Source organism: Chlorocebus sabaeus, chromosome 14, assembly GCF_047675955.1.
Source record: "Chlorocebus sabaeus isolate Y175 chromosome 14, mChlSab1.0.hap1, whole genome shotgun sequence".
NCBI classification, from domain to species: Eukaryota; Metazoa; Chordata; class Mammalia; order Primates; family Cercopithecidae; genus Chlorocebus; species Chlorocebus sabaeus.
In genome coordinates this window covers 61,228,588-61,254,360 of record NC_132917.1, presented here as the reverse complement: position 1 = coordinate 61,254,360, position 25,773 = coordinate 61,228,588, and the positions used below count along the sequence as shown (strand labels likewise).

The 25,773-nt window shown below is 42.0% G+C and overlaps 1 protein-coding gene, 1 non-coding gene and 1 pseudogene across 6 annotated transcripts in view; all 3 read left to right on the top strand.

The window, feature by feature from the left end:
- The window catches only part of USP34 (ubiquitin specific peptidase 34), a 285,331-nt gene that overhangs the window by 38,828 nt on the left and 220,730 nt on the right, over nucleotides 1-25,773 (top strand). For all 5 annotated transcript variants that reach the window (XM_007970503.3, XM_073023027.1, XM_007970505.3 and 2 more), the window contains exon 2: nucleotides 12,954-13,041. In XM_007970503.3, coding sequence (XP_007968694.3) covers nucleotides 12,954-13,041 — 88 coding nt within the window. The remainder of the gene's footprint in view (nucleotides 1-12,953; nucleotides 13,042-25,773) is intronic.
- LOC119627423 (small nucleolar RNA SNORA70) lies at nucleotides 16,380-16,515 on the top strand. The gene has a single exon (XR_005243617.1). It is a non-coding gene; the product is annotated as a small nucleolar RNA SNORA70 (small nucleolar RNA).
- Nucleotides 20,870-24,680, top strand: LOC103220194 (alpha-endosulfine pseudogene; annotated as a pseudogene).

Genomic DNA, 25,773 nt, shown 5'->3' with positions numbered 1-25,773 from the left:
TGCTGCAGAGGTACAGTGGCTACTGGCCCCCAGAAAGGGTGCACTCCAGATATGGCTCTGGTTTCAAGATGGTGTCACACTGCCACAGCTTGTTTCACTGGGGGTAAGTGGGGGTCAGGGAGCACATTCCTTGTGCTCCTGATTTGGGCAGTGCAGCTGTGTGGATTTCTAGCAGTTTTTTTGTTTTTTTTTTTTTTTTTTTTTTTTTGAGATGGAGTCTCGCTCTGTCGCCCAGGCTGGAGTGCAGTGGCGCAATCTCGGCTCACTGCAAGCTCCGCCTCCCGGGTTCACGCCATTCTCCTACCTCAGCCTCCCGAGTAGCTGGGACTACAGGCGCCCGCCACTGCGCCCGGCTAATTTTTTTCTATTTTTTAGTAGAGACGGGGTTTCACCATGGTCTCGATCTCCTGACCTTGTGATCCGCCTGCCTCGGCCTCCCAAAGTGCTGGGATTACAGGCGTGAGCCACCGCGCCCGGCCAGCAGTTTTTAAAATTAGGCCCAGGGCTTGCAAGGACTGTGGGATTCTACTTTTTATTTTATTTATTTTTTTTGAGATGGAGTCTCACTCTGTTGCCCAGGCTGGAGTGCAGTGGCGCGATCTTGGCTCAGTGCAACCTCTGCCTCCTGCGTTCAAGTGATTCTCCTGCCTCAGCCTCCTGAGTACCTGGGATTACAGGCACCAACGACCATGCCTGGCTAATTTTTATATTTTTAGTAGAGATGGGGTTTCACCTTCTTGGCCAGGGTGGTCTTGAACTCATGACCTCAAGTGATCATTAGACTGCCTTGGCTTCTCGAAGTGCTGGGATTACAGGCATGAGCCACTGCACCTGGCCAGATTCGCCTCTTGTAAGGATTGTAGGTGTTTGTGGTGGTAATGGGAGTGCTGGTGAGGGATCTTCTGCTTGCCTTTTCCCTGCATCAGGAAGTTCCTGCTGACCGCAGGCAGATCCCATCTGGGCAAGGGGAGATGGGACTGCAGAGGCTGGATGCTTCCATACTGCCTTCCTGGACTTTGTCACCAACTGGTGTGTTTCCATTCCCCAACTGCACTCAGATGGTCTCTCTGACACGCCTGTCAGATCTTAGCTGTTTATTTGTTAACCTTTGTCCTTTCTTGTGTATAGGATGAATGCCAGGTGTCTCTAGTCAGTCTCCCTGATTCTTTTTTAATGTTCTTCATAACTTTGCTGAAATTCTTCAGCTTATCATCTAATATCTTGAATATATTACCTATTATAACTAATACCTTAATCTTCTGTTTTATTGTCTTATTTTCACCCTTGTTTCTGGCTATGTGGTGTGTGGTCTTGTTTTTCAGTTCTCTGGTCATTGTAGAAAATTTTAGATTATCTAGAGTCATGTGCAGAAGTGGGAAAGTTTATGGGCAGTGAACACTTATGTACCCATCACCCAGTCAACATTTACCAACTCATGGGTAGTTTTTTTTTCACCTGTGCCTTACCGCTTTTCTCTCTCCCACCCACTGGATTAATTTGAAGTAAATCCAGGTGTTACATATTTTCTGTATATATTTAAATATATTAAAATAACCATTTAACATTTTTAAATTTTATTTTTGAAGATGGGGTCTTGCTGTGTTGCCCAGGCTGGCCTAGAACTCTTGAGCTCAAACAATCCTCTCACCTAAGCCTCCTGAATAGTTGGAACTAGAGACACACACAGACACACACCACTGTGCCTAGTTTTGTTTGTGTATGTATTTACGAGACAAGGTCTCACTCTGTCGCCTAGGCTGGAGTGCAGTGGCGTGATCTTGGCTCACTGCAGCCTTGACTTCCTGGGGCTCAAGCTGTCTGCCCACCTCAGCTTCCCTATAGGTACGGGATACTACGCCTAGCTAATCTTTGTCTTTTTCTTTTTTTTGTAGAGATGGGGCTTTGTCATGTTGTCCAGGCTGGTCTTGAACGCTTGAATTCAAGCCACCTGCCCACCTTGGCAGCTCAAAGTGCTAGGATTACAAGAAAATGTCACCACATTCCATGTCTTTTTTTTTTTAATTGAAAAACGGTGGGGTCTCGCTACATTGCCCGGGCTAGTCTCAAACACCTGGGCCCAAGCAAATCCTGCGTTGGCCTCCCAAAGTGCTGTGATTACAGGCGTGAGCTGCTACCCCTGGCCATGGCCTGTTTTTTGTTATTTTAAATTGACGTGTAATTCTTATACATATTTATAGGGTACAGCATGCTATTTCAGTACCTTTATATGGTGTGTAATGATCAAACTGGGGTAATTACTGTTATCTCAAACATTTATCATTCTTTGTGTTGGGAACATTCAAAATTCTCTGCTATTTATTTATCTATTTTTTTTGAGATGGAGTCTTGCTCTTGTTGCCCAGGCTGGAGTGCAATGATGCGATTTCAGCTCACTGCAACCTCCGCCTCCCAGGATCCACTGATTCTCCTGCCTCAGCCTCCCAAGTAGCTGGGATTACAGGCACCCACCACCATGCCCGGCTAAGGTTTTGCATTTTTAGTAGAGATGAAGTTTCACCATGTTGGCCAGACTGGTCTCGAACTTCTAACCTCAGGTGTTCCACCTGCCTTGGCCTCCCAGAGTGCTGGGATTACAGGTGTGAGCCACCACACCTGGCCTCTGCTAGCTATTTAAAAATATCAAATAAGTTATTAACTATAGTAATCCTAAAGCCAGGGTTAGTGACTCGTATATAATCCCAGTGCTTTGGGTGGCTGAGGCAGAAGGACCACTTGAGGCCAGGAGTTAAAGATCAGTGTGGGCAGCACAGCAAGACTCTGTCTCTAAAAAAGTTTAAATAATAATTACTTGGATGTGGTGCAATGCGCCTGTAGTCTCAGCTACTTGGGAGGCTGAGGCAAGGGGATTGTTAGAGCCCAGGAGGTCCAGGCTGCAGTGACCTGATCCGTGATTGTGCCACTGCACTCCAGCCTGAGTGACAGCTAAATCTCTTCTCTAAACAAAAACCTGAATAAAGCTCCAAAGAACAACAACAACAAAAAGTCATCCTGCAGTACTATAAAACAGTACAGTGTATTCCTCCTGGCTAGATATAATTCTCTGTTCATTAACCAGTCTTTCCCTACATTCCTCTTCTCTACCCTTTCTAGTGTCTAGTTGTGTAAATTTCTTTAGTTTTCTTTTTGTTTTGTTTCATTTCTTTTCTATTTTTCTTTTTTTAAAGAGTAAGGGTCTTGTTGCCCAGGCTTCAGTGTAGGGGCACACGATCATAGCTCACTATGAGCCTCAAACTCCTGGGCTCAAGTCATCCTCTCTTCTCAGCCTCCCAAGTAGCTGAGATTACAGGCTTGCACTACCATGCCCAGTTAATTATTTTATTTTTTGTAGTGAAGGGGTTGCCCAGGGTGGTCTTGAGCTCCTGGCCTCAAGAGATCTCTTGCCTCGGTCTCCCAAAGAGTAATTTCTTAATATGAAATAGTTGGCATTCAAGTTCCCTTATATTCTCAGTTTTAAAAAATTCTAACTTTTCCTTCGCAATTTGAATCAAGATTCACATGAGACCTATTAGAATTGCTGATTTTAAAAAATTAAATCAACTAAATTGTTATCTAATTTACATACAATAAGGTTAGTCTATTGTAAGGGTTTTTATTCATTTTGACAAATGTATACACTCATGTGAGAACCACCACAATCGAATGTTTCCATCACCCAATTATTCCTCATGCCTCTTTGTAGTCAGCCCCACCACCAAGTCTGCATTGTCGTAACTGCTGATGTGCTTTGTCACGTAAGCTTTATTTTTAAATTTATTTTATTATTACTGTTTTTTGAGGCAGTCTTCCTCTGCCATCCAGACTGGAGTGCAATGGCACGATCCTGGCTCATTGCAACCTCTGCCTCCTGGGTTCAAGTGATTCTTCTGCCTCAGCTTCCCGAGTAGCTGGGATTACAGGCATGTGCTAACGTGCCTGGCTAATTTTTGTATTTTTTTGATGGAGTCTTGCTCTGTTGCCCAGGCTGGAGTGCAGTGGCACGATCTCAGCTCACTGCAAGCTCCGCCTCCCGGGTTTATGCCATTCTCCTGCCTCAGCCTCCTGAGTAGCTGGAAATACAGGCGCTCGCCACCATGCCCAGCTAATATTTTGTATTTTTAGTAGAGACGGGGTTCACCATGTTAGCCAGGATGGTCTTGATCTCCTGACCTCGTGATCTACCCGTCTCGGCCCCCCAAATTGCTGGGATTACAGGCGTGAGCCACCGCGCCCAGCCTAATTTTTGTATTTTTACAAATACAAAATTTTAGTGGAGATGGGGTTTTACCATGTTGGCCAAACTGGTCTTGAACTCCTGACCTCAGGTGATCTGCCTGCCTCGGCCTCCCAAAGTGCTGGGATTACAGGCATGAGCCACTGTGCCCAGCTGGAAATAAACTTTATGTACTACTTACATCTAGTTGATACTCTTTTTACTTCGCATATGGTTAGATGTCATCCATGTTGCTTATTGGTGCATCAGTAGTCGGTTTCTTTTTATTGTTGAATAGAATTCCATATATTGGCATATATATGATAACTTTTTTTTTTGAGGTAGTCTTGCTCTGTTACCTGTCATATGTGGTGCCATTACGGCTCACTGCAGTCTTGACTGCTTGCTCTTAAGCAACCCATTCACCTCAGCCTCCTGGATAGCTGGGACTACAGGCGCATGCTACCACACCCAGCTAATTTTAAAATTTGCTTTGTAGAGATAGTGTCTTATACCATTGCCCAGGCTGGTCTAGAACTCCTAGCCTTAAGCAGTCCTCCTGCCTTGGCCTCCCAAAGTGCGTCCTTTTTATTTATTTATTTATTTTTAAACTCAATCCACTCTAATGGAAATTTGGTTTGTTTCTAGTGTGAGTAAAGTTATTATTTTGTTTTGCTCTTTGTGTTTTGTTTGTTGGCTACCTGTCTGAACTAATTCTGTGAATTTTGGCTGCCCTGTAGTTCGTAGCCACTGATGTCTCTGGTGGTTATTATTAGTGTTTTAATACATAATTCTTTTCTCTCTTTATTTTCAAGCCTCACTTCCTAGGAGTTACCTCTGAATTGGCATAGCATATTTTTTTCCTAAGTCTGTTTTAATTTCTAGGTTCCCCTCTTTATGCCTTTTTATTTGTTACAGAAGCTGCCCATTCCATGGCTTATTTAGTGCATAAGATTTCCCATCTGGATTTTGCAGATTTTATCCTTGTGCACTTATTTAATATGCTTTGTCATTTCTATTTCCATACTTTTATTATTAGATCTAGAGGCTTGATCAGATTCAGGTTAAATTTCTTGGCAAGACTGTTTCATAGGTTGTGTTGTGTTCTTCCATGGGGTTGGAGTGTCAATGTCATAGTTATGCTTGTTTTGTAATGCAAGCAGCCATTGCCTTGGGCTTTTATTACATTAACAGTTACAAAACTAATCCTGTCACTTTTTTCTTTGATTAGGTGTACTATCTGTATCAGGAGAAACTTGCTTTTGTTACCTGTTTCATTACTTTCATTTACTATTTTTACGTGAGAGTCAGGATAAATGGCTGATTTTTCCCTTTGTTAACCGGTTTTCAGTGAGTGATTTAACATTTGCCTTTTTTTTTTTTTTTGAGAATCATTAGGAAATCATGTACTCAAAAATAACATTTTTGCCTTTATTCATTTAATATTTGGGAGATTTTTTTCTTTTTTCTTTTGAGACAAAGTTTTACTCTTGTTGCTCAGGCTGGAGTGCAGTGGCGTGATCACGGCTCGCTGCAACCTCTGCTTCCTGGGTTCAAGCGATTCTTCTGCCTCAGCCTCCCAAGTAGCTGGGACTACAGGCACGTGCCGCCATGCCTGGCCAGTTTCTTTTGTATTCTTAGTAGAGACGGGGTTACGCTATGTTGGCCAGGCTGGTCTCAAACTCGTGACCTCAGATGAGCCACTTGCCTCAGTCTCCCAAAGTGCTGGGATTACAGGCATCAGTCACTGCGCCTGGCCACCAAAAACTCTTTAGATTTGCCCTTTTGAGGCTATTTTCTAGATCCCGTAGGCATGCTTCATTTTTAGAAATTCCTTTTTCTTTTGTCTCCTCTGACTTGTGTGTTTTCAAATAGCCTGTGTTTGAACTCAGTAATTCTTACTTCTCTGTCACCAATTCTGCTGCGAAAGACTGATGCATTCTTTAGTATGCCAATTGCATTTTTCAGCTCCAGAATTTCTGCTGGAGTCTTTTTACATGTTTTAATCTTCATTAAAGTTATCTGCTAGCATTCTGTATTCTTCTGTGTTATCTTCAATTTCTTTGAATTTCCTCAACACGGCTGTTTTTAATTCCCTGTCTGAAAGGTCACATATCTGTTTCTCCAGGATTGGTCCCTGAAGCCTTATTTGGTTTATTTGGTGAGGTTATGTTTTCCTGGATGGTGTTGATGCTAGTAGATGTTCTTGAGTAACTGGGTGTTGAAGAGTTAGGTATTTTTTGTAGGCTTCACTGTCTGGCCTTATTTGAAGCTGTTCTTGGGAAGGCTTTCTGGATATTTGAAAGAACTTGGGTATTGTGATCTAAGCTGTATCTGCTTTAGGGGGTACCCCAAGCCCAGTAATTCTGTGGTTCTTGCAGACTCATACAGGTACCACCTTGATGGTCTTGGACAAGATCTGGGTAATTCTGTGGATTACCGGGCCGAGACTCTTGTTCTCTTTCCTTACTTTCTCCCAAACACAGTCTCTCTGTTATGAGCCACGTAAAGCTGGGGTTGGCGTGAGTGACACAAGCACCCCTGTGACCACCGTGACTGTGCTAGGTCAGTCTTGAAATTAGGATTGTGCTGGGTTTTACCCAAGGCCTGCTGTAACTGCACTCTGGCTACCTCCCTTGTTTGCTCAAGGCCCTGGTGCTGTGCAGTCAGCAGTTGGCAAAGCCAGCCAGACCTGCATTCTTCCTTCAGGGCAGCAAGGTGTCTAGACCCCAGGTGGGTCCAGAGGTTTCTTGTCTGGGAGTTAAGGGACTAGAGCAATATTCTTATATTGTGGCTGAGCTGGCATTCATACCACAAGACGAGGTACTTCTCACTCTTCCTTCCTTTTTCTAAAAGCAGAGGAACCTCACCTGATAGCCACCGCCACCCCCAGGCCACAAGGAGTGCTGCCAGGCTATCACCGATGTTCCCCTAAGGCCCAGTGTCTCTGAAGTCAGCTTGTTGTGAATGCTCTGTCACCTGGTACTCACCCTTCAGGGCAGTGGGCTCCCCTGTGGCCCAGGGCAGGTCCAGAAATACCATTTGAGTCAGGTCTTAGAATTGGGGATACACAAGAGTCCACTGGTGCTCTACCCCGCTGTGTTTGTGCTGGTACCTAAGCTGTAAGACCAAATCCCCTTTACTCTTGCCCTCTGCTTTTCTCAAGTAGAAGGAGTTTTGCCCCATAGCCACCACTGCTGGTAATGTGCTGAATCTCACTGAAGGCAGCAAGTCTCAGAGGCTTACCTGAGGCCCTCAATGTAGTACTTGGATATCGCTACTGGTTATTAAGGGCCCAAGGGCTCTTCAGTTAGGTGATGAATGCTGTTAGGTCCTGTCTTCTGGCCCAGGGTGTGTGTAGAAATGTCTGGGAGCTAGGGCCCTGAATGGGGACCTCGTGACTCTGAGCGGTGACCTGTCTTGCTGTGGCTGAACTGGTATCCAAGGTGCAAGACAGAGGGAAGGCATCTTTCTTGGAGCCCTGAGCTGTGCAGCCTGTCTAGGAGAAGGGGTGATGGGCCAGCACTCCATTGGCAGCCCCACCTGGTGTCTCAGTATGTCTCATTCCCTGCTTCCCATCCCCCTTCCCACCACCTCTGCTGTTTTGGGGCCCAGTTCATTCATTACTGGGAATCGGATAAGAGTTGTAGTCCTTACGGCTTAGACTGCCGAAAAGTTTACTTGGAAACATGGAGTGCTGTGGCCCTCCGTGGTGAGGCTGATGGGAACTCAAGTTGGGACCCCTGGGATCGGCAATTGCCCTCTGCCTTAGGGTTGGTTTAAATGCTCCCTCCCTGGGTTCGTCTCACCTGAGTTTGGTCTGGTTTTCCTTTCTGCTTTAACAGGACAGCACTGAGTTTAATGGCTTGCAATTGCTGCGTTCGCCCTCCCCCAGCACCGAGAGGCTCTAGGCACCAGGACTTTGCTACTGGATGGGGGAACACTAAGTGTGTGTGGTTGCTAATTGAGGTCTGTTGTTTCTCTCTGCGTTGCCTCTTTCAGTGATATGCAGTTAAAACCAGGTACTATGAGTAGTCATCTGATTGTTTTTTATGAAGGTGTTTTTTCTGTGTAGATCTAAATTTCATATCTTTGTTGGTGGGGGCATGGGCATGATCAGTGGAGCCTTCTATTCTTGCTCTGCCTCCCACCTGTTTTCAGTCTAGAAAATCAGTGGCAGCCAGGTGCAGTGGCTCACACCTGTAATCCCAGGAGGCTGAGGCGGGTGGATCACGAGGTCAGGAGTTTGAGACCAGCCTGGCCAACATGGTGAAACCCCGTCTCTACTAAAAATACAAAAATTAGCCTGGCATGGTGGTATGCACCTGTAATCCCAGCTACTCAGCAGGAGAATCACTTGAACCTGGGAGGTAGAGGTTGCAGTGAGTCTAGATTGCACCATTGCACTCTACCCTGGGGGATAGAGTGAGACTCCTCTCAAAAAAAATTCAGTGGCTTCCATTAAACTGCAGTTTGGATTTCCCTAACTCCTTTAAAGAATAATTGCAAAAATTTAAAAAAAAAAAAAAAAAAAATTTTTAATTGTAAAAAAGTACAGAACATAAAATTTAGTTTTGTTGTTTTTTTTTCAATAGAGAAAGGGTCTTGCCATGTTGCCCAGGCTGGCGTTGAATTTTTGGGCTCAAGCGATCCTCTTGCCTTGGCCTGCCAAAGTGTTGGGATTACAGACATGAACCGAAAATGTCTTTTCTTAATCATTTTTATGTATATAGTTGAGTAGTGTTAGAAATGTTAACATTCTTGGGCAACAAATCTCTATAACTTTTTCATGTGACAAAACTGAAATCCATTTCTGGGCAACCACCCTTCTCCTTTGTTTCTGTGAATTTGGCTACTTTAAATACCTCATACCACTTGAATTGTACAAGTACAGTCATGGACCCAGTAATGATGTTTTGGTCAATGATGGACCTAGTGTAGGACAGTGGTCCTAAGGTTATAATACTGTATTTTTACTCTACATTTTCTATGCTTAAATGTGTTTAGATAAATACTTACCATCGTGTTATAGTTTCCTAGAGTATTCATTTCAGTTACATGCCATACAGGTTTGAAGCCTAGGAGCAATGAGGCATGTAGCGTAGTAGCCTATATCATCTAGGTTTATGTAAGTATAATCTGTGATGTTTGTGCAACTATGCAGTCACATGTTTTTTAGAATGTATCATTGTCTTTAATCATCAAGCAATGCATAACTGTTTATATCTTTTCATGCTGACTTATTTCACTTCGTTTAATGTCCTTAAGGTTCATCTGTATTGTACTGTATAACAGGATTTTCTTTTTAAGGATGAATGGTACTTCATTGTATGTACATACCACTTTTTGTTTATCCATTCACCCATTGGTAGATGTTGGGGTTGCTTTGAACTCTTAGCTGTCGTAGATAATGCTGCTATGAACATAAGGGTGCAAAGATCTCTTGGAGATGATGCTTTCAATTCATTTCAGTATATATGCTCACCAGTGGGGTTGCTGGATCATATGGTAATTCTGTTTCTAATTTTTCAAGGAACTGTCCTACTGTTTTCCACAGCAGCTGCAACATTTTATATTCCCAGCAAGAGTACACAATGGTTCCAGTTCCACATAACTTGTGAACACTTATTTATTTTTGTTGTTTGTTTTTTAAGAGACAGCATTTTGCCCTGTCACTCATGCTGGAGTGCAGTGGCATGATCATATCTCACTATAGTGTTGAACTCCTGGGCTTAAGCCATTCTCCCACCTTATCCTTAGTGTCCTGAGTAGCTAGAACTATAGGCGTGTGCCACCATGCCTGGCTAATTTTTTTAAAAATATATTTTTTTAGAGATGGTGCCTTGCTGTGTTGCCCAGTCTGGTCTTGAATTCCTGGCCTCAAGCAGTCTTCCTGCCTCGACCTACCAAAGCAGTAGGATCGGAGGTGTGAGCTGCTGGGCCTCACTGGGAATTTTGATAGGGATTGCTTTTAATTCATAAATCAATTTAGGTAGTGTCGATATTTAACAATATAATGTCTTCCAACCCATGAATGTGGGATTTCTTTCCATTTATTTGCATCTTCTTTAATTCCTTTTAGCAACATTTTGTAGTTTTCAGTGTTAACAAGTCTTTTGCCTCCTTGTTCTTTTTTTTCTTTTTGATGCTGACTCAAATGTAATTTTAAAAATATTTCCTTTTTAAATTGTTCATTGTTAGTGTATTAGAAATGCATCTGACTTGTAATCCCAGCACTTTGGGAGACTGAGGTGGGTGGATTACTTATGATCAGGAGTTCGAAATCGGCCTGGCCATCATGGTGAAACCCCGTCTCTACAAAATACAAAAACTAGCCAGGCATGGTGGGGCGCCTGTAATCCCAGCTACTCAGGAGGCTGAGGCAGGAGAATCGCTTGAACCAGGGAGGCAGCGGTTGCAGTGAGCCAAGATTGTGTCACTGCACTCCAGCCTGGGCAAAAGAGTGAGACTGTCTCAAAAAACCAAAAATTTAAAAAGACAAAAGTGTATCTGCTTTTTGTGTTTTGAATTTGTATCCTGTAACTTTGTTGAATTCATTTATTAGTTTTTTGTCTGTCTTTGAGAGGAGGTCTCACTCTGTTACCCAGGTTGGAATACTGAAATCCAAACTGCAGTTTAATGGGAGCCACTGATTTTTTTCGGCTCGCTGCGGCCTTAACCTTCCAGGTTCAAGTAATCCTTCCGCCTCAGCCTCCTGAGTAGCTGGGACCAGAGGTGTGCACCACCGTGCCTGGCTGTTTATATTTTTTGGTAGAGATGGGGTTTCACTATGCTGCTCAGGCTGGTCTTGACCTCCTAAGCTCAAACAATCTGCCCGCCTTGGCCTTCTAAAGTGCTGGGATTACAGGCTGTTCTAACAGTTCTTTTTGTGTAATCCTTAGGGTTTTCTGTTGGTTCGTGTTATCTGCGGACAGAGGTGACTTGAATTCTTTCCATTTTTTTTTCCTCACTGAATTGCTCTGACTAGAATTTCCAATACTGTGTTGAATAGAAGTTATGAAAGTGGCCACCTTATCTTGGTCCTGATCTTAGAGGAAGAGCTTTCGGGCTTTCACCATTGAGTATGATGATAGCTGTGTGTTTGGAGAACTCTAGTCTGATGAAATGTCCTTCCCTTGCCTTTCTGGTTCTGGGTTGGATGGAATGAGATGGAAAGTTTTTGTTGTTTAGCAGTTAGGCTGCCAGGCGGGCCTCTGGTGAGGCTGGTTTTCTGACCACACAAACTTTTTTCAGAATGTGTGTCCTGTGTGTTTTTTGTTAGAGAGGGATATGATGGTTGTAGCCACTCTTCCCTGTGTTTTTAAGCACTGTTAAGGCTGGGGAAGGAAAACTGACAGAGCGTACTGTGATCCCTTCTTCACCTTGCTGAAATCATACGATGCCAGAGGTTGTTTTTAGTGGTTGCTTCATCTTAGGCCCCCACTTTATCTTATTCTGTCCTAGTTGCTAGGCTTTGTTGCCTGAGTCTTCTCTCTGATGGTCAGTAGTGTCTACGGCTTCCAGGGCTTCAGATGTGATCTAGGTCCCAAAAGCCTGGTCTTGGGTGTAGGTGTTACTGCCTTGTGACTGTTCCACATGTATTTTGGCCTTACGCCTTTTCCTTTTCTCCTTGGCCGAGGTAATTTTTTTTAAACCCCTTCTTGGTTAATCAGTATTACCAGAGAGGAATCTTCCAACCTCCTAGTTCAGCTTACCAGCATTTTTGGAGCTGAGTTGAGGAAGTGTGCTGTAAGTCTTAACATTGTGTATATAGTCTGATTAAGTAGAAGGGGTGTGTGTGTGTGTTAAATGTAAACTAACCTCATATGTATTTGGTACAGGAAAGATATTAGTATAGTGGGACATCTTACTGCTTCATAGGGGATTTCTCCTCCTCACATTAATGTGATGCAGAAATCCAGGTAGGATTTCTTGGGATTAAAGAGAAGACACTAGCAACATATAAAGAAACAGTGAAAAAGCTGATAAGCCTCAAAAATGCTTTCTTGTACATACATAATAATTGCTTTAGTGGCTTCAAAGACCCTTATGTTTTCTACTTTGTAAAACTGTGTGGACCAGCCGAAGAAGGTAAAAGGCATTAAAATGATGGAATTATGAGAATGATTATGTTCAATTTTTATTATTTTGGGAAATGGTCTTTTAATGAGAACTGAATGCTCTCAAGCTTCCTTATATCAAAAGAGGAAGGCCGTGTGAAGGAAGCTATGACTTCAAGGAAGGTATGCTCTGTGGCTACTGCTGATACAGCTGAGAGGAGTGCCATGAGACTGGTTCTTGGAATACTAAGCTGGAGGCTAGAATCAGTGCTATTGCTTTCAGATACAGCAAGCTGACAAGTCCTTGGTCTCTCCTCCTGCCTTCTTCTAGTACCCTATAGGCACTGGAGGAACAAGATCTTAACAGGAAGACAGCTGGAAATGAAAAATGTAGCTTGCATGGTCCCAGCCTCAGCATCACAACAGAAGGGTGGTTTTGGAGATGAGAGATAATCCCAGAATAAGTGGCGAAGTCTCACCACCCCCCTCACCCCTTACATCTGTCAAAAATCTGTTCTTAAGCTCATATGAGTTATTAATTAAAAGTAGACTTATTTTCTTTGGAAGCAAAAGAATGATTATCTGAAATGTTTGCATTTGTAACTCTTGACTTTATTTTGAACTATTGGCTTTAATACTGGTTTAGCATTATTCATAATTTTAAAATTTCTTTTTTATTTCAGTATCAGATGTAGAAGGTGGTGATGGACTGCAGCTCAGAAAGGAACATACTCTCAAAATATTTACTTATATCAATTCCTGGACACAGAGGTATGCATCTTTAGGTATTTTGAAGACTAATTTTTGTAAGTTGTGTTATAAGTTGCCATTTTTGTTGTCACATTTTCTTTTTAGGATGTTGGGTTAGATACCATTAGTTACTAAATGACAGTTTTTCAGTATTTATTAAATCTTTACTCATGAGGTCGATCATGATTCTGTTTTTAAAACATGGGCATAAATAATAGTTTCTTTCTTTGACCCCTCCTTATTTAGGGATATGAGAGTGACAGAAATTCTGAAAAATAACTGTTTTGAGAGATTAAATAATTTTTATAGTGTAGCTAAAGGCTTGTAACAATCTTAATCCTTAGAAAAATCATTGTGATAGGGGATACTTTTAAGCCACTTGCTATCTGTTTCTTTTCTGTAATTATGTATATCAGACCAGTTTCTAAATAATACATTTATTGAGACTATAGGAAATAAAATTTTAGGAAAACAAGTGTTAATATAATCGAAGTTTATAACAAGGATTCCTGTTCCTCAGTGTGATTTGAACTAGTCTTTGCTAATAATTTTTTCCCTTGAATAAACAAATGAAAATAAACATTATTTTAACTTCTGTGCCTACCTAGTTTAAACTTAGTCCTTCTAAAACATTTTATGGATAAGAATGTTTGAAGCATTGTGTGCCAGTGAACATGTTAAATGCAGTGATACATAAATGAATGTTCTGAGGTATACAGTCTAGCCGAACATAGAGTTTAGCTGAATAGTTTAGCTTCAAATAACATTTGCTCTACGGTAATATCCTTTTTGCTTCTTTCAGTAAAGTTGGCAGATACCCTTGTTGCAAAAGAGTTTGTGGATTTTATGTAAACATTCTGTACCATCATTATTGGCATTTCTTTTTCAGTCTCACTGAATTTCAGTAAATTTAGCAGTGGTTGCTATTGCATTATGGATGGAATAGATGAATATTATATGATACTAATATGTTTATGATTGAAGGTGAACTTTAATAGTCCACAGTGATTTGCTGAGAAATGTTGCATCTGAGTCATAATCTTGAGTTTTAATTATTGTAACTACAGCTAGGGTGGCAACATGTTATACTGGGAAAAAAAATCTACACTTCTGATTTCAGGATCTGTAAGTTTGCCACTGAATAAAATGAAATCCAGAGAAACAAAATCATTTTCCTAAAATCTCATCACTAGTTATTGGTGGAGATGGGGTGGGAGTTATATTTTCTCATTCCTAATAGACTTGTATTCTAGCTTATTTTTAATCCCTGTATTATGAAATTTTAACCAAGAGTCTGTGGATGGCAATGAAATTATAAAGGAGGTTTTCATATGTGCAGTTTTAGGCAGTAATTCTTAGATCTTATTAGAATATCAAAGTGTTTGCCTCCAAACCATAGAGAGCCTGTGGTTTATCTCGTGTTGCCCTAGAATGTAGTGATTAAGAAAAGTGTGGCCTGGCAGGGTGTGGCGGCTCATGCCTCTCTCTTTGAGAGGCTCTGAGGCGGAGGATCACTTGAGCCTAGGAGTTCGAGACCTGCCTGGGCTACAGGGCGAGATCCCATCTCTGTTTTAAAAAAAAAAAAAAAAAAAAGTGGCCTTGGCTCTAGATAGACAAGGATTCTAGTCCTGCTTCATCACCTGTGAATGAGTGATTATGACAAATTAGTTAAGTTGTATAAACTCTCACTTCCTCATTGGTGGAAATAGAATAATAATAATAAAGCTACTACTGTCTTAATGACATTGTAAGGAAACAAAGTGCTTAGCTCTGTATTTGCTAAAAGGACTTAAACACCTATTTTGATTAAATTTGTTAAAATTTGTTCTGGAAAATGAAATACAAATTAAAAGATGTAAAGCTAAGCTAGAGAACATTGAATAGTTTGTAATTTTGTTCACCTGTCAATAAGTATGAACAGTTGTTAGCTCGTAGTAACAAAAGTGGAATGTTATACTCTTAATTGTTCGTGCTGATAGAAGGGAGAACAGGTAAAAATAAGTTAGTTAGATCACAGTGCTTTGTAGTGAAAATTTTTGTCTATTCTCATCTCCCTCTCTTCTTCCCCTAAATTATTTTCTTGAGCTTCAGAAAATATTGTTGCCTAGATTAAGATTGTGGTTCTCATTAGGGGATAAACAGGTACTAATAAAGCATGTATAATCTCCAAAAGGCGTTATTAACTTGGGGGCTGTGGAGCAGGTGAGTCCATAAGTGAACCTTAGCGTGCTGATAAACCCATGATATTTCATACAACATGTTATTAAGTTTCCTGAAGAAAAAAAACTTTCGTAAGATTATCAGTGGTCATAAATTGTTTTGTAGTGTATTAACTACAATATAGATAATGGAGAATGTTCACTTCAAAAATAGTATTGATAGGCCAGGTGTGGTTGCTTCTGTGTGTAATCCCAGCACTTTGAGAGGCCAACATGAGTGGATCACCTGAGGTCAGGAGTTCAAGACCAGCCTGACCAACATGGTGAAACCCCATCTCTAATAAAAATACAAAATTAGCCAGGGGTGGTGGTGTGTACCAGTAATCCCAGCTACTCGGAGACTGAGGCATCAGAATCATTTGAACCCAGAGTCGGAGGTTGCAGTGAGCTGAGATTTGTGCCACTGCATTCCAGCCTGGGCAATAGAGTGAGACTCCATCTCAAAAAAAAAAAAGTATGTTAACAATAATTTAATATTTACAAGCATTATAAAGATTTTTGGCCCAGGGTAATGGCTCATGCCTGTAATCCCAGCACTTTGGGAGGCCCAGGGAGGTGGATCACTTGAGTTCAGGAGTTCAAGACCAGCCTGGTCAACATGATGAAACCTTGTCTCTACTGAAAATACAAAAATTAGCCAGGTGTGGTGGTGCTCATGTGTAACCCCAGCTACTCGGGAGCCTGAGGCAGGAGAATCATTTGAACTTGGGAGACAGAGGTTGCAGTGAGCTGAGATCGCGCCACTGTACTCCAGCCTCGGGGATAGAGCAAGATTGTGTCGCAAAAAAGATTTTAGTATTTTATACTATTTTTTCTCTTATTTAAATGATACAGTCATTGTAGGGGAAAAAAAGAAACTTTGATAAACTAGAGAATCGAAGTTAAATACAAAAACATGCCACGATTCAGAGCAACAACTTGTAACTTTTTGTGTATATCCATGGTGTGAGAGATTGCGAACAGTACAGTTTTAAATTTTACAAAAATGTGGTTTTACTATATGTATACTTTATGGTCTGATATTTCAGGTACCGTTAACTGTGGTCAGTCTCTGTGATCAAGTTATCTGCGTCATCATTTTTAAGTGCTGTTTAACAGTCATATAGCTATCTCTACTTTGGCTATAACATGACGGAGGTCCTGCAGCCAATTAAGCCAACTGAGTTCCCTTCCTTATGGGGGCCCCAGTGTGCAGTCGCTGCAAACAGCAGCTTCCTTGGTAGTGTATGCAGCCTGTTTGTTGTATGGGTTGCTCTAAGGGACCTTGGAGACAGGCCTTTCAGATGTATATTCATGTTTCTGACCTTGTGCTATCCCAATGTAGGCTCCACACAGGCATGCGAGGTGCCTTTGGAAAGCCCCAGGGCACCGTGTCCAGGGTTCACGCTGGCCAAGTTATGTCCTCCTGCACTAAGCTGCAGAACAAGGAGCATGTGATTGAGGCCCTGCGCAGGGCCAAGTTCAGGTTCCCCAGCTGAAAATCCACATCTCAAAGAAGTGGGGCTTCACCAAGTTCAATGCCGATGAATTTGAAGACATGGTGGCTGAGAAGCCGCTCATCCTAGATGGCTGTGGGTTCAAGTACATCCCCAGTCATGGCCCTCTGGACAAGTGGCTGGCCCTGCAATCATGAGGGCTTCCACTGTGCTGCGGCCTCTTAATACTCACCAATACATTCTACTTACTGTCCACCCCTCCCCCAAAAAAAAAGATTAGGGAGGTTAATAACACATGTTTGTTTACCAGATTATCATCATTTTGTTAATTTAATGATTGGGAATGGAATAGGAGGAAAACTAACTCAGAAAATGGGAAGAGAAAGGAATAGGAGAATAAATTGAAGACTAAATTAGGGAAAGGGCATATACACATCTGCAAAGGAATATCATGTATGACAGAAGCTCCGCTACCACAGAGCATAATTCTTCATGTTGTAAGTGTTGATTTTTTTTTTTTTTTTTTTTTTTTTTTTTTTGCTTGTTTTAAGCTTACTACAAAATGGAGTTAGGTTTATATCTTGGAAATTCCATATTCCTTAGCAGGTATTTAAAGCTTTTTATTGTCTCCTACCTATCAACTCTTTATTTCAGGAATTTCTTCTGTATAAGAACTCTGGATGCCAGCCAGGGTGAAGTTCTCTGTCAGGTTTCCAGGCTAAAAGTAGTACATTTTATACTTGTCATTTGTGCTTAGTCTTTGAAGCTTTTACTTTTATGTTTTCATTCTTTTAATAAATTTTATTTTTTAGAATAGTTTTAGAAGCCATTGCTTTTAAATAGGTTAAATGTATGTGGTTCACTCTTTTTTTTTGTTTTTTTTTTTTTGAGACGGAGTCTCGCTGTTGCCCAGGCTGGAGTACAGTGGTATGATCTCGGCTCACTGCAAGCTCTCGGCCTCCCAAAGTGCTGGGATTACAGGCATGAGCCACCACGCCTGGCCAACGTACGCATATGTGGTTCACTCTTTAAGGCTCTGCCTTTTATTTTGGCATCAAGAAATTTGTTTGACCAATGGACTATTGATACTGACTGCTGTTTAAAGTAGTGCTTTTCATAAATTAGCTGATACATAAAACAGTTTTTGGTGAGGTTGAATACTGTAGAGTAATAATAGTCCTTTCATGCTTTCAGCAGAATCCTTTCATGCTTTCAGCAGAGCTAGGCTAGGGAAATGATATTAGACCTGTTGGAATATTTGTTGCTAGATGGAATTCTAAAACCTAACCTGCAAAGAATTTTATTTTGACATACAGATTCCTCATGAATGTTTACTTAGTATTAATTTTAAAATTAAAGCTACATATTTTATATGAGGCATTTAGAAATTTTTATCATTGCATTTCAGAAACATAAGTGCATTTTATTTAGGTGGGCAGCATATAATTCTTCTTAGATACTTTTAGCAGGCAGAAATAAGACTGAGAAGAAAATAAGATAAGCTCAGATGGTGGAAGGATATGTATGATATTGGTGTACCAACATAAGTAATACAGAGTTAAAAATTAGTTGGCAGGGAAATGCCTATAATAAAAAAGTCCCTGTGTCCCCTGTCTCCTCACCCTCCTTTCTGTCTTCACCTTTTTCAGATGTTGGTTGTTTTTTTTTTTTTTTTTTTTTTTTTTTTTTTTTTTTTTTTGAGACAGTCTCGCTCTGTCCCCCAGGTTGGAGTGCAGTGGCATGATCTCAGCTCACTGCAAGCTCCACCTCCCGGGTTCACACCATTCTCCTGCCTCAGCCTCCTAAGTAACTGGGACTACAGGCGCCCGCCACCACGCCCACTTAATTTTTTGTATTTTTAGTAGAGACGGGGTTTCACTGTATTAGCCAGGACGGTCTTGATCTCCTGACCTCGTGATCTGGTCGCCTTGGCCTCCCAAAGTGCTGGGATTACAGGCGTGAGCCACCACACCAGGCTGGTTTTGATATTAACCTCTATACAGTATTCTGAAATACTCTTCTTATATTGCTGTTGCTACATCAATTTTAGGTGTAACCTATTAACTTCCATTTATGATATATAAGGATTTCATTCTTTTACCCTCTCCAATTCTCTCAGTATAGTTACATCTGTTCTTAGAGTAGTTCTAAAAATAAAAATGTTGCTCAGCAATGAGCCAAAAAAGTTCCCTAGTTCATTTTATATCTTGCATGTTCTCTCTTTCTTGGTTTACTTTTTTCATTCAGTTAATTTTCTGTGTGTGGATCACTTTATTCTTCTCAAACGCTCGTAAACTATGCATTATTAGGTGATCTATTATCCCCCCACCCCTGGTCATAGCCCTAGAGTATTGATTACTTTCTAGAATTACTAAACTACCTTCCCTTCACATCTCATCCTTATAATTCATTTTGCTTGTCTCTGAGGCAGGAGAACTTTAGGGTCTGGAGGCAGGGAATCTGAGGCCAATTCACGCTGACTTCCTAGAATTGAATGAAAAGGAAAACCCTAAGATTCCATGCCTGAGTAACAAAAGGACCAGAGGCTACCTGCTTTGCAACCTCCCCACACTTTTCTGTGTGGCAGGTGAAAAATTGAAATTACCATTGATTGGTCCCCTCCTGCAACTAATTACGCTGGTGGCAGGCCAAGTCTTCATCTGCATAGGAGTATAGCTTTGTAACTTCAGCCTCTGACTGGTCTTTGGCATAGGGTGTAACTTTGTAACTTCAGACTGATTATGGGCCACTACTTCATTTAGGTAGGGTGTACACCAAGTAACCTATAGGAAACCTCTAGAGGGTATTTAAATCCCAGAAAATTCTGTAACTGGGTCCTTGACTCCCTTGCTCTGACTGTTCCCACCCTGTGGAGTATACTTTCATTTTCAATAAGTCTCTGCTTTTGTTGCTTTATTCTTTGCTCACTTTGTTTGTGCTTTTGTCCTATTCTTTGCTCAAAGCGCCAAGAACCTGGGTACCCTCCTCTGGTAACATCTCCTTTCTTGGATCTCCAAGTTTCCTGGATTCCATTTTGTCATCTTTTTAGTTTACTTCCTTGTTGTGGAGGACATCTTTTCTGAGAGAGGATACATGGGGAGACAAATGTTTGTTAGACCTTCCAGAGCTGAAATGTCTCTCCTACCCTTATACTTACTGATAGGTCTTACTGGATACAGAATTATAGGTGGAAAATTTCTTGCAGAATTTCGGTAGTATTGATCCATTGTATTCTAGGTTCCAGTATTGCTTTGGAGAAGCAGTAGCCCTTTTTATTTCTGTGCTTTTCCTTGATACTCTTTTGTTTTTTAAAATTATTTATTTATTTTTGTAGAGACGGAGTCTCACTCTGTAGCCCAGGCTGGAGTGCTGGAGTGCAGTGACATGATCTTGGCTCACTGCAACCTCCGCCTCCTGGGTCCAAGCGGTTCTCCTGCCTCAGCCTCCCGAATAGCTGGGACTACAGGCGCACGCTGCCACGCCTGGCTAATTTCTTTTGTGTTTTAGTAGAGACGGGGTTTCACCTTGTTGTCTGGGCTAGTCTCGAACTCTTGAGCTCAGGCAATCCACCCACCTTAGCCTCCCAAAGTGCTAGGATTACAGGCATGAGCCACTGCACTTGGCCTCTTTTATTTTTTTATTTTTTACCTTTTAAATTTTTTTGAGACAGAGTCTCGCTCTGTTGCCAAGCTGGAGTGCAATGGCGTGATCTTGGCTCACTACAACTTCTGCCTTCCAGGTTCAAGCAATTCTCCTGCCTCAGCCTCCTGAGTATCTTGAACTACACACACATGTCACCACACCCAGCTAATTTTTGTACTTTTAGTAGAGTCGTGGTTTCACCATGGATGGTCTCTATCTCCTGACCTCGTGATCCACCTGCCTCAACCTCCCGAAGTGCTGGGTTTACAGGCATGAGCCACCACGCCTGGCCTCCTTGATAATCTTTATCACCCTCCCTGAAAGCTTTTAGGATCTGTATCCCTCCTCAGCTTCAGCAATTTTCTGTCTGTTTTGGTGGGCCTTTTGGTTGTGAAAATTTTATTTCATAATTTCCTTAATTCCGTATTTATTGCTCTCACTTCCTGGAACTATATTAGTGAGATATTGTACCCTTCTTGATTACTTCCTTTTCATATTCACCCTTTTTTTTTTTTTTTTTTTTTGAGATGGGATTGCTGTGTTGCTAAGGTTGGAGTGCAGTGGCGTGATTATGGCTCACTGTGGCCTCAACTTCCTGGGCTCAAGTGATTTTCCCACCTCAGCCTCCCAAGTAGCTGGGACCACAGGCATATGCCATTATACTCAGCTAATACATTTTTTTATTGTAGAGAGGAGGTCTCACGATGTTGCCCAGGTTGGTCTTGAACTCCTGGGTTCAAGCAGTCATCCCACCTTAGCCTCCTAAAGTGCCGGGATTACAGGTGTGAGCCACTGCACCAAGTCTTTTCTCTCCATTATTAATATTTTTTTTTCTATTTTGTGGGAGATTTCATTTTTCCCTTTTGCAGACCTTTTGTTGACTTTTACAAATTGCTATAATTTTAATTGATTTTTAAATTGTAAATGATGTATATGCAAAAAGGTATATGACATGTATTTGTGTACATTACAGTGCTCTGAATTTTGTTATTATTTTGGCTCACTGACCAAAAAAATGCTCTGTTTTGTAATCTGAATTTATATTTTCAAAACATTTCATTCTTATTTCAGTAATCTAATATCTTCTATATCTCAGAATATAAATTACAGCTAAAGTCTTTTTTTTTCTTTTTGTGTTTTATCTATTTCCTCTAAATTTCTTTTCCTTTCTTTTTTCTTTTCTTTTTTTTTTTCTTTTTTTTGAGACACAGTTTCACTCTTGTTGCCCAGGCTGGAGTGCAATAGCATGATCTTGGCTCACTGCAACCTCTGCCTCCTGGGTTCAGGTGGTTCTCCTGCCTCAGCCTCCCGAGTAGCTGGGATTACAGGCATGTACCACCATGCCCAGCTGATTTTGTATTTTTAGTAGTGACAGGGTTTCTCCATGTTGGTCAGGCTGGTCTCAAACTTCTGACCTCAGGTGATCTGCCCGCCTCACCTCCCAAAGTGTTGGGATTACAGGCATGAGCCACCGTGTCGCTCTTACTGTTTGTTTTTATCTGCCTTTGGTGATCCAAAGGCAGATAAAATTTTTCTTGCAAATCTTATTATTGTTATTCTTTCATGGTTATGAGAGGAGTACTAAACAGTGAATTTGAAGGTCTCTGTGGTCAGGGCATCTCAGATGTTGGCCACCACTGTATGATGGTTAAATGGTGAGTAGGCTTTCTTGTTGGGGCTAAATGGGCTTTTTCTATTCCAAACCCCACCACAAATACACTAAACTAAGAACACTCTAGGACAGAAAGCATGGGACGAAAGATGACAACTATCAGCGTAGTTTGGATGACAGAAAAGGGACAAATAGTAACTCAGAGTGAAAGAAACTTGGAAAGAGCTACAAAAAGACATTTAAAAGAAGTATCTTTCAATCTTTGGCTTTGAGATATGTTAGTCTGGTGGTTGGGGTACCAGATAGGAAAGGTACTTGAGGAGGTTTACCATTTAAGTCATATATTTCACTTATCTTGCTTTCAGTTTTTTTCCCTTTCTTTTCTTTTCTTTTTTTTTTCCAGACAGCGTCTCGATCTGTCACTGGGCTGGAGTGCAGTGGCATAGTCTAGCTCACTGCAGCCTTGACCTGTGGGTTTGATTTTTCTTTTTCTTTGTAAATCTCTTTCATAGCTAGTTAGAAGTTTATTCCTTTCGAGTGGCAGGAGCCGAAGCGGCAGCACAGGTTGTCCCCGTTTCCCCTCCCCCTTCCCTTCTCTAGTTGCCTTCCCGGGCCCCCTACACTCCACAGTCCCAGTCCCGCCATGTCCGAGAAAGAAGAGAACCCTGCAGAGGAGATCGGTGAGGAGAAGCGGGGCACGCAGAAGAAAGAAGGTATTCTCCCTGAGAGAGCTGAAGAGGCAAAGCTAAAGGCCAAATACCCAAGCCTAGGACAAAAGCCTGGAGGCTCCGACTTCCTCATGAAGAGACTCCAGAAAGGGCAAAAGTAATTTGACTCAGGAGGCTACAACATGGCCAAAGCCGAGATGAAGAATAAGCAGCTGCCACGTACAGGACCAGATAAGAACCTGGTGACTGGTGACCACATCCCCACCCCACAGGATCTGCCCCAGAGAAAGTCCTCGCTCCTCACCAGCAAGCTTGCGGGTGGCCAAGTTGAACGATGCTGCCGGGGCTCCGCCAGATCCTGAGACGTTGCCCCCCTCCCCCCTGCCCCACACCTGGGTCCTGTGCTGGCTCCTGCCCCTTCTTGCTTTTGCAGCCAGGGGTCAGGAGGTGGCTCCGGTGTGGGCTGGAGAGGCAGCAGCCCTTGCCCGTTGGTGTCCCCGGCACGTGGAGCCCCTTGGGCTGAGCACCAAGACCTTGAACCTTTTTTGTTTTACCTTTTTTCCAAATAACAATTGGGAGAAATCTCAATGAAATTCTGGGGGTGGGGGTGGGAGATACGGAGGAATATGAATTAGGGCTTGGAGTTAGTAAAAGAAACATTCCAGACTATCCTTCTTAACCGCGTGGCTGGTGTGGGGTAGGTGTGAGGGGAAGGTAGTGGAGTGGACTAATGAAGAGGGGTTCTAGTTGAGCTCTGTAGATAAATGTCTTGTTTCAGTGTGGTTGGAGACCTGGTGTCAGATGAAAGAAACTCCATCTGCACAGACAGATGCAAACTGCTCCTCTGGTTCTGCAGAACTAGTTGAGAACTCAACGTTAATCATTTTAAAAAGTACTATCCTTGAAATAGATTTGCTGTGGGGAGCGGTGAGTGTGGGAGAAAGGAGCCATAAGCATGGGGAACCCCACAGAGCCCAAAGGACTTTTTCAGTATTTGAAATAAACAAAACAAAAACCCATGAAAACACCCCCCCAAAAAAGAACTTTATTTCTTTCACTCTGAATTACTTACTATTTTTCCCTTTTCTGTGTTGATAGCTGTCATCTTCTGTTTCATTATTTCTATTTTTCTAGAGTGTTCTTTAGTATATTTGTAGTAGGATTTGGAATAGAGAACAAGTAAGTTTATGTGTAAAATCAAGCTGGTTTTCGTGAAGCTTGTAGCTAAAAAAAATTCAAACTGGTTTTGACTGAAAGTGATGTTTTTATTTAAAACACCTTTCTGCCTTGCATTTTGGATACAATGTACAGCAAGGGTCCCCAGCCCCTGGGCCACACACTGGTACCCAATTAGGAACCGGGCCACACAGTAGGAGGTGAAGGGCAGATGAGTGAGTGAAGCTTCATCTGTATTTACAGCCATTCCCCATTGCTCACATTACCACCTGAACTCCACCTCCTGTCAGATCAGTGGCAGCATCAGATTCTCACAGGAGCGTGAATCCTGTTGTGAACTGTACGTGTGAGGGATCTAGGTTGCACACTCCTTATGAGAATATAATGCTTGATGATCTATCGCTGTCTCCTATCACCCCCAGATGGTACCATCTAGTTGTAGGAAAACAAGCTCAGGGCTCCCACTAATGCTACATTATGGTGAGTTGTATAATTATTTCATTATGTATTACAATGTGATACTATAACATGCACAATAAATGTAATGTGCTTGAATCATCCCAAAGTCCTCTGGGTCCTGGGAGAAATTGTCTTCCACAGAACGGGTCCCTGGTGCCAAAAAGGTTGGAAACCATTGATATACAGAGAGAAATGCTGTATTGAGAATTCACATGCCTAGACTTCTCAGAATTGAGTGTAATAGAATGAAAAATATTATTTACGTAATATACAGTTATTTAAAAAATACATACATTTGTGTACGTGTGTGTTCCCCCATGAGACTCACAACTCTTTTTGAACTTGTTTATTTTGGGTATGGAAGGACCCAGACCCAGTTTCTTTTGTTACTTTGTTGACGTAATTTTTGTCTTTGAAGATCATCAGTTTTAGGTCCATTACCAAGCAGTTTAATGCTCATTGTCTAACATTTTTATTTTATTTTATTTTATTTTATTTTTATTTTTATTTTGTTTTATTTTATTTTATTTTTTTATTTTATTTATTTTATTTTTTAAATTTTATTTATTTTAGACATGGCGTCTCGCTCTGTTGCCCAGGCTGGAGTGCAGTGGCACAGTCTTGGCTCACTGCAACCTCCGCTTCCTGGGTTCAAGCAATTATCCTGTCTCTGCCTCCCAAGTAGCTGGAATTACAGGCACCCGCCACCACACCTGGCTAATTTTTGTATTTTTAGTAGAGACGGGGTTTCACGATGTTGGCCAGGCTGGTCTCAAGCTCCTGACCTCAAGTGATCCACCTGCCTTGGCCTCCCAAAGTGCTGGCATTACAGACAAGAGCCACTGCACCTGGCCCTAACACTTATTTTAAAAGTAAATTTGGCTGAATCTTTGGCTTTCTCCATCCAAATCTGACTTCAAGATCGTTTTCTGGGATTTCAGATTCCATTTTTAGTAAATGATCTGCCTGCCTCAGCCTCCCACAGTGCTTGCAGGCGTGAGCCACCACACCTGGCCTGACCTCTTTGAACCGGATTTTTCTAAGTTTTTTATGTTTTTTCAGACAGTCTCCCTCTATCACCCAGGCTGGAGTACGGTGGTGCAATCTTGGCTCACTGCAATTTCCGCCTCCCAGGTTCAGACAATTCTTGTGCCTCAGCCTCCTGAGTAGGTAGGATTACAGGTGTTTGTCACCACGCCCAGCTAATTTTCGTATTTTTAGTAGAGATGAGGTTTTGCTATATTGGCCAGGTTGGTCTCGAACTCCTGGTCTCTAGTGGTATGCCTACTTTGGCTTCCCAAAGTGCTGGGATTACAGGCTGAGACAGTGCACCTGCCCGACACTCAAGTTTATATGACCTCTCACTTTGGTTTTGTATGTGTTTTGAGAGAGTCTCACTCTGTCGCCCGGGCTGGAGTGCAGGGGTGCGATCTTGGCTCGCTGCAACCTCCCCCTCCCAAGTTCAAGTGACTTTCCTGCCTCAGCCTCCTTAGTATCTGGGATTACAGGTGGACCACCACGCCCATCTAATTTTTTATTTT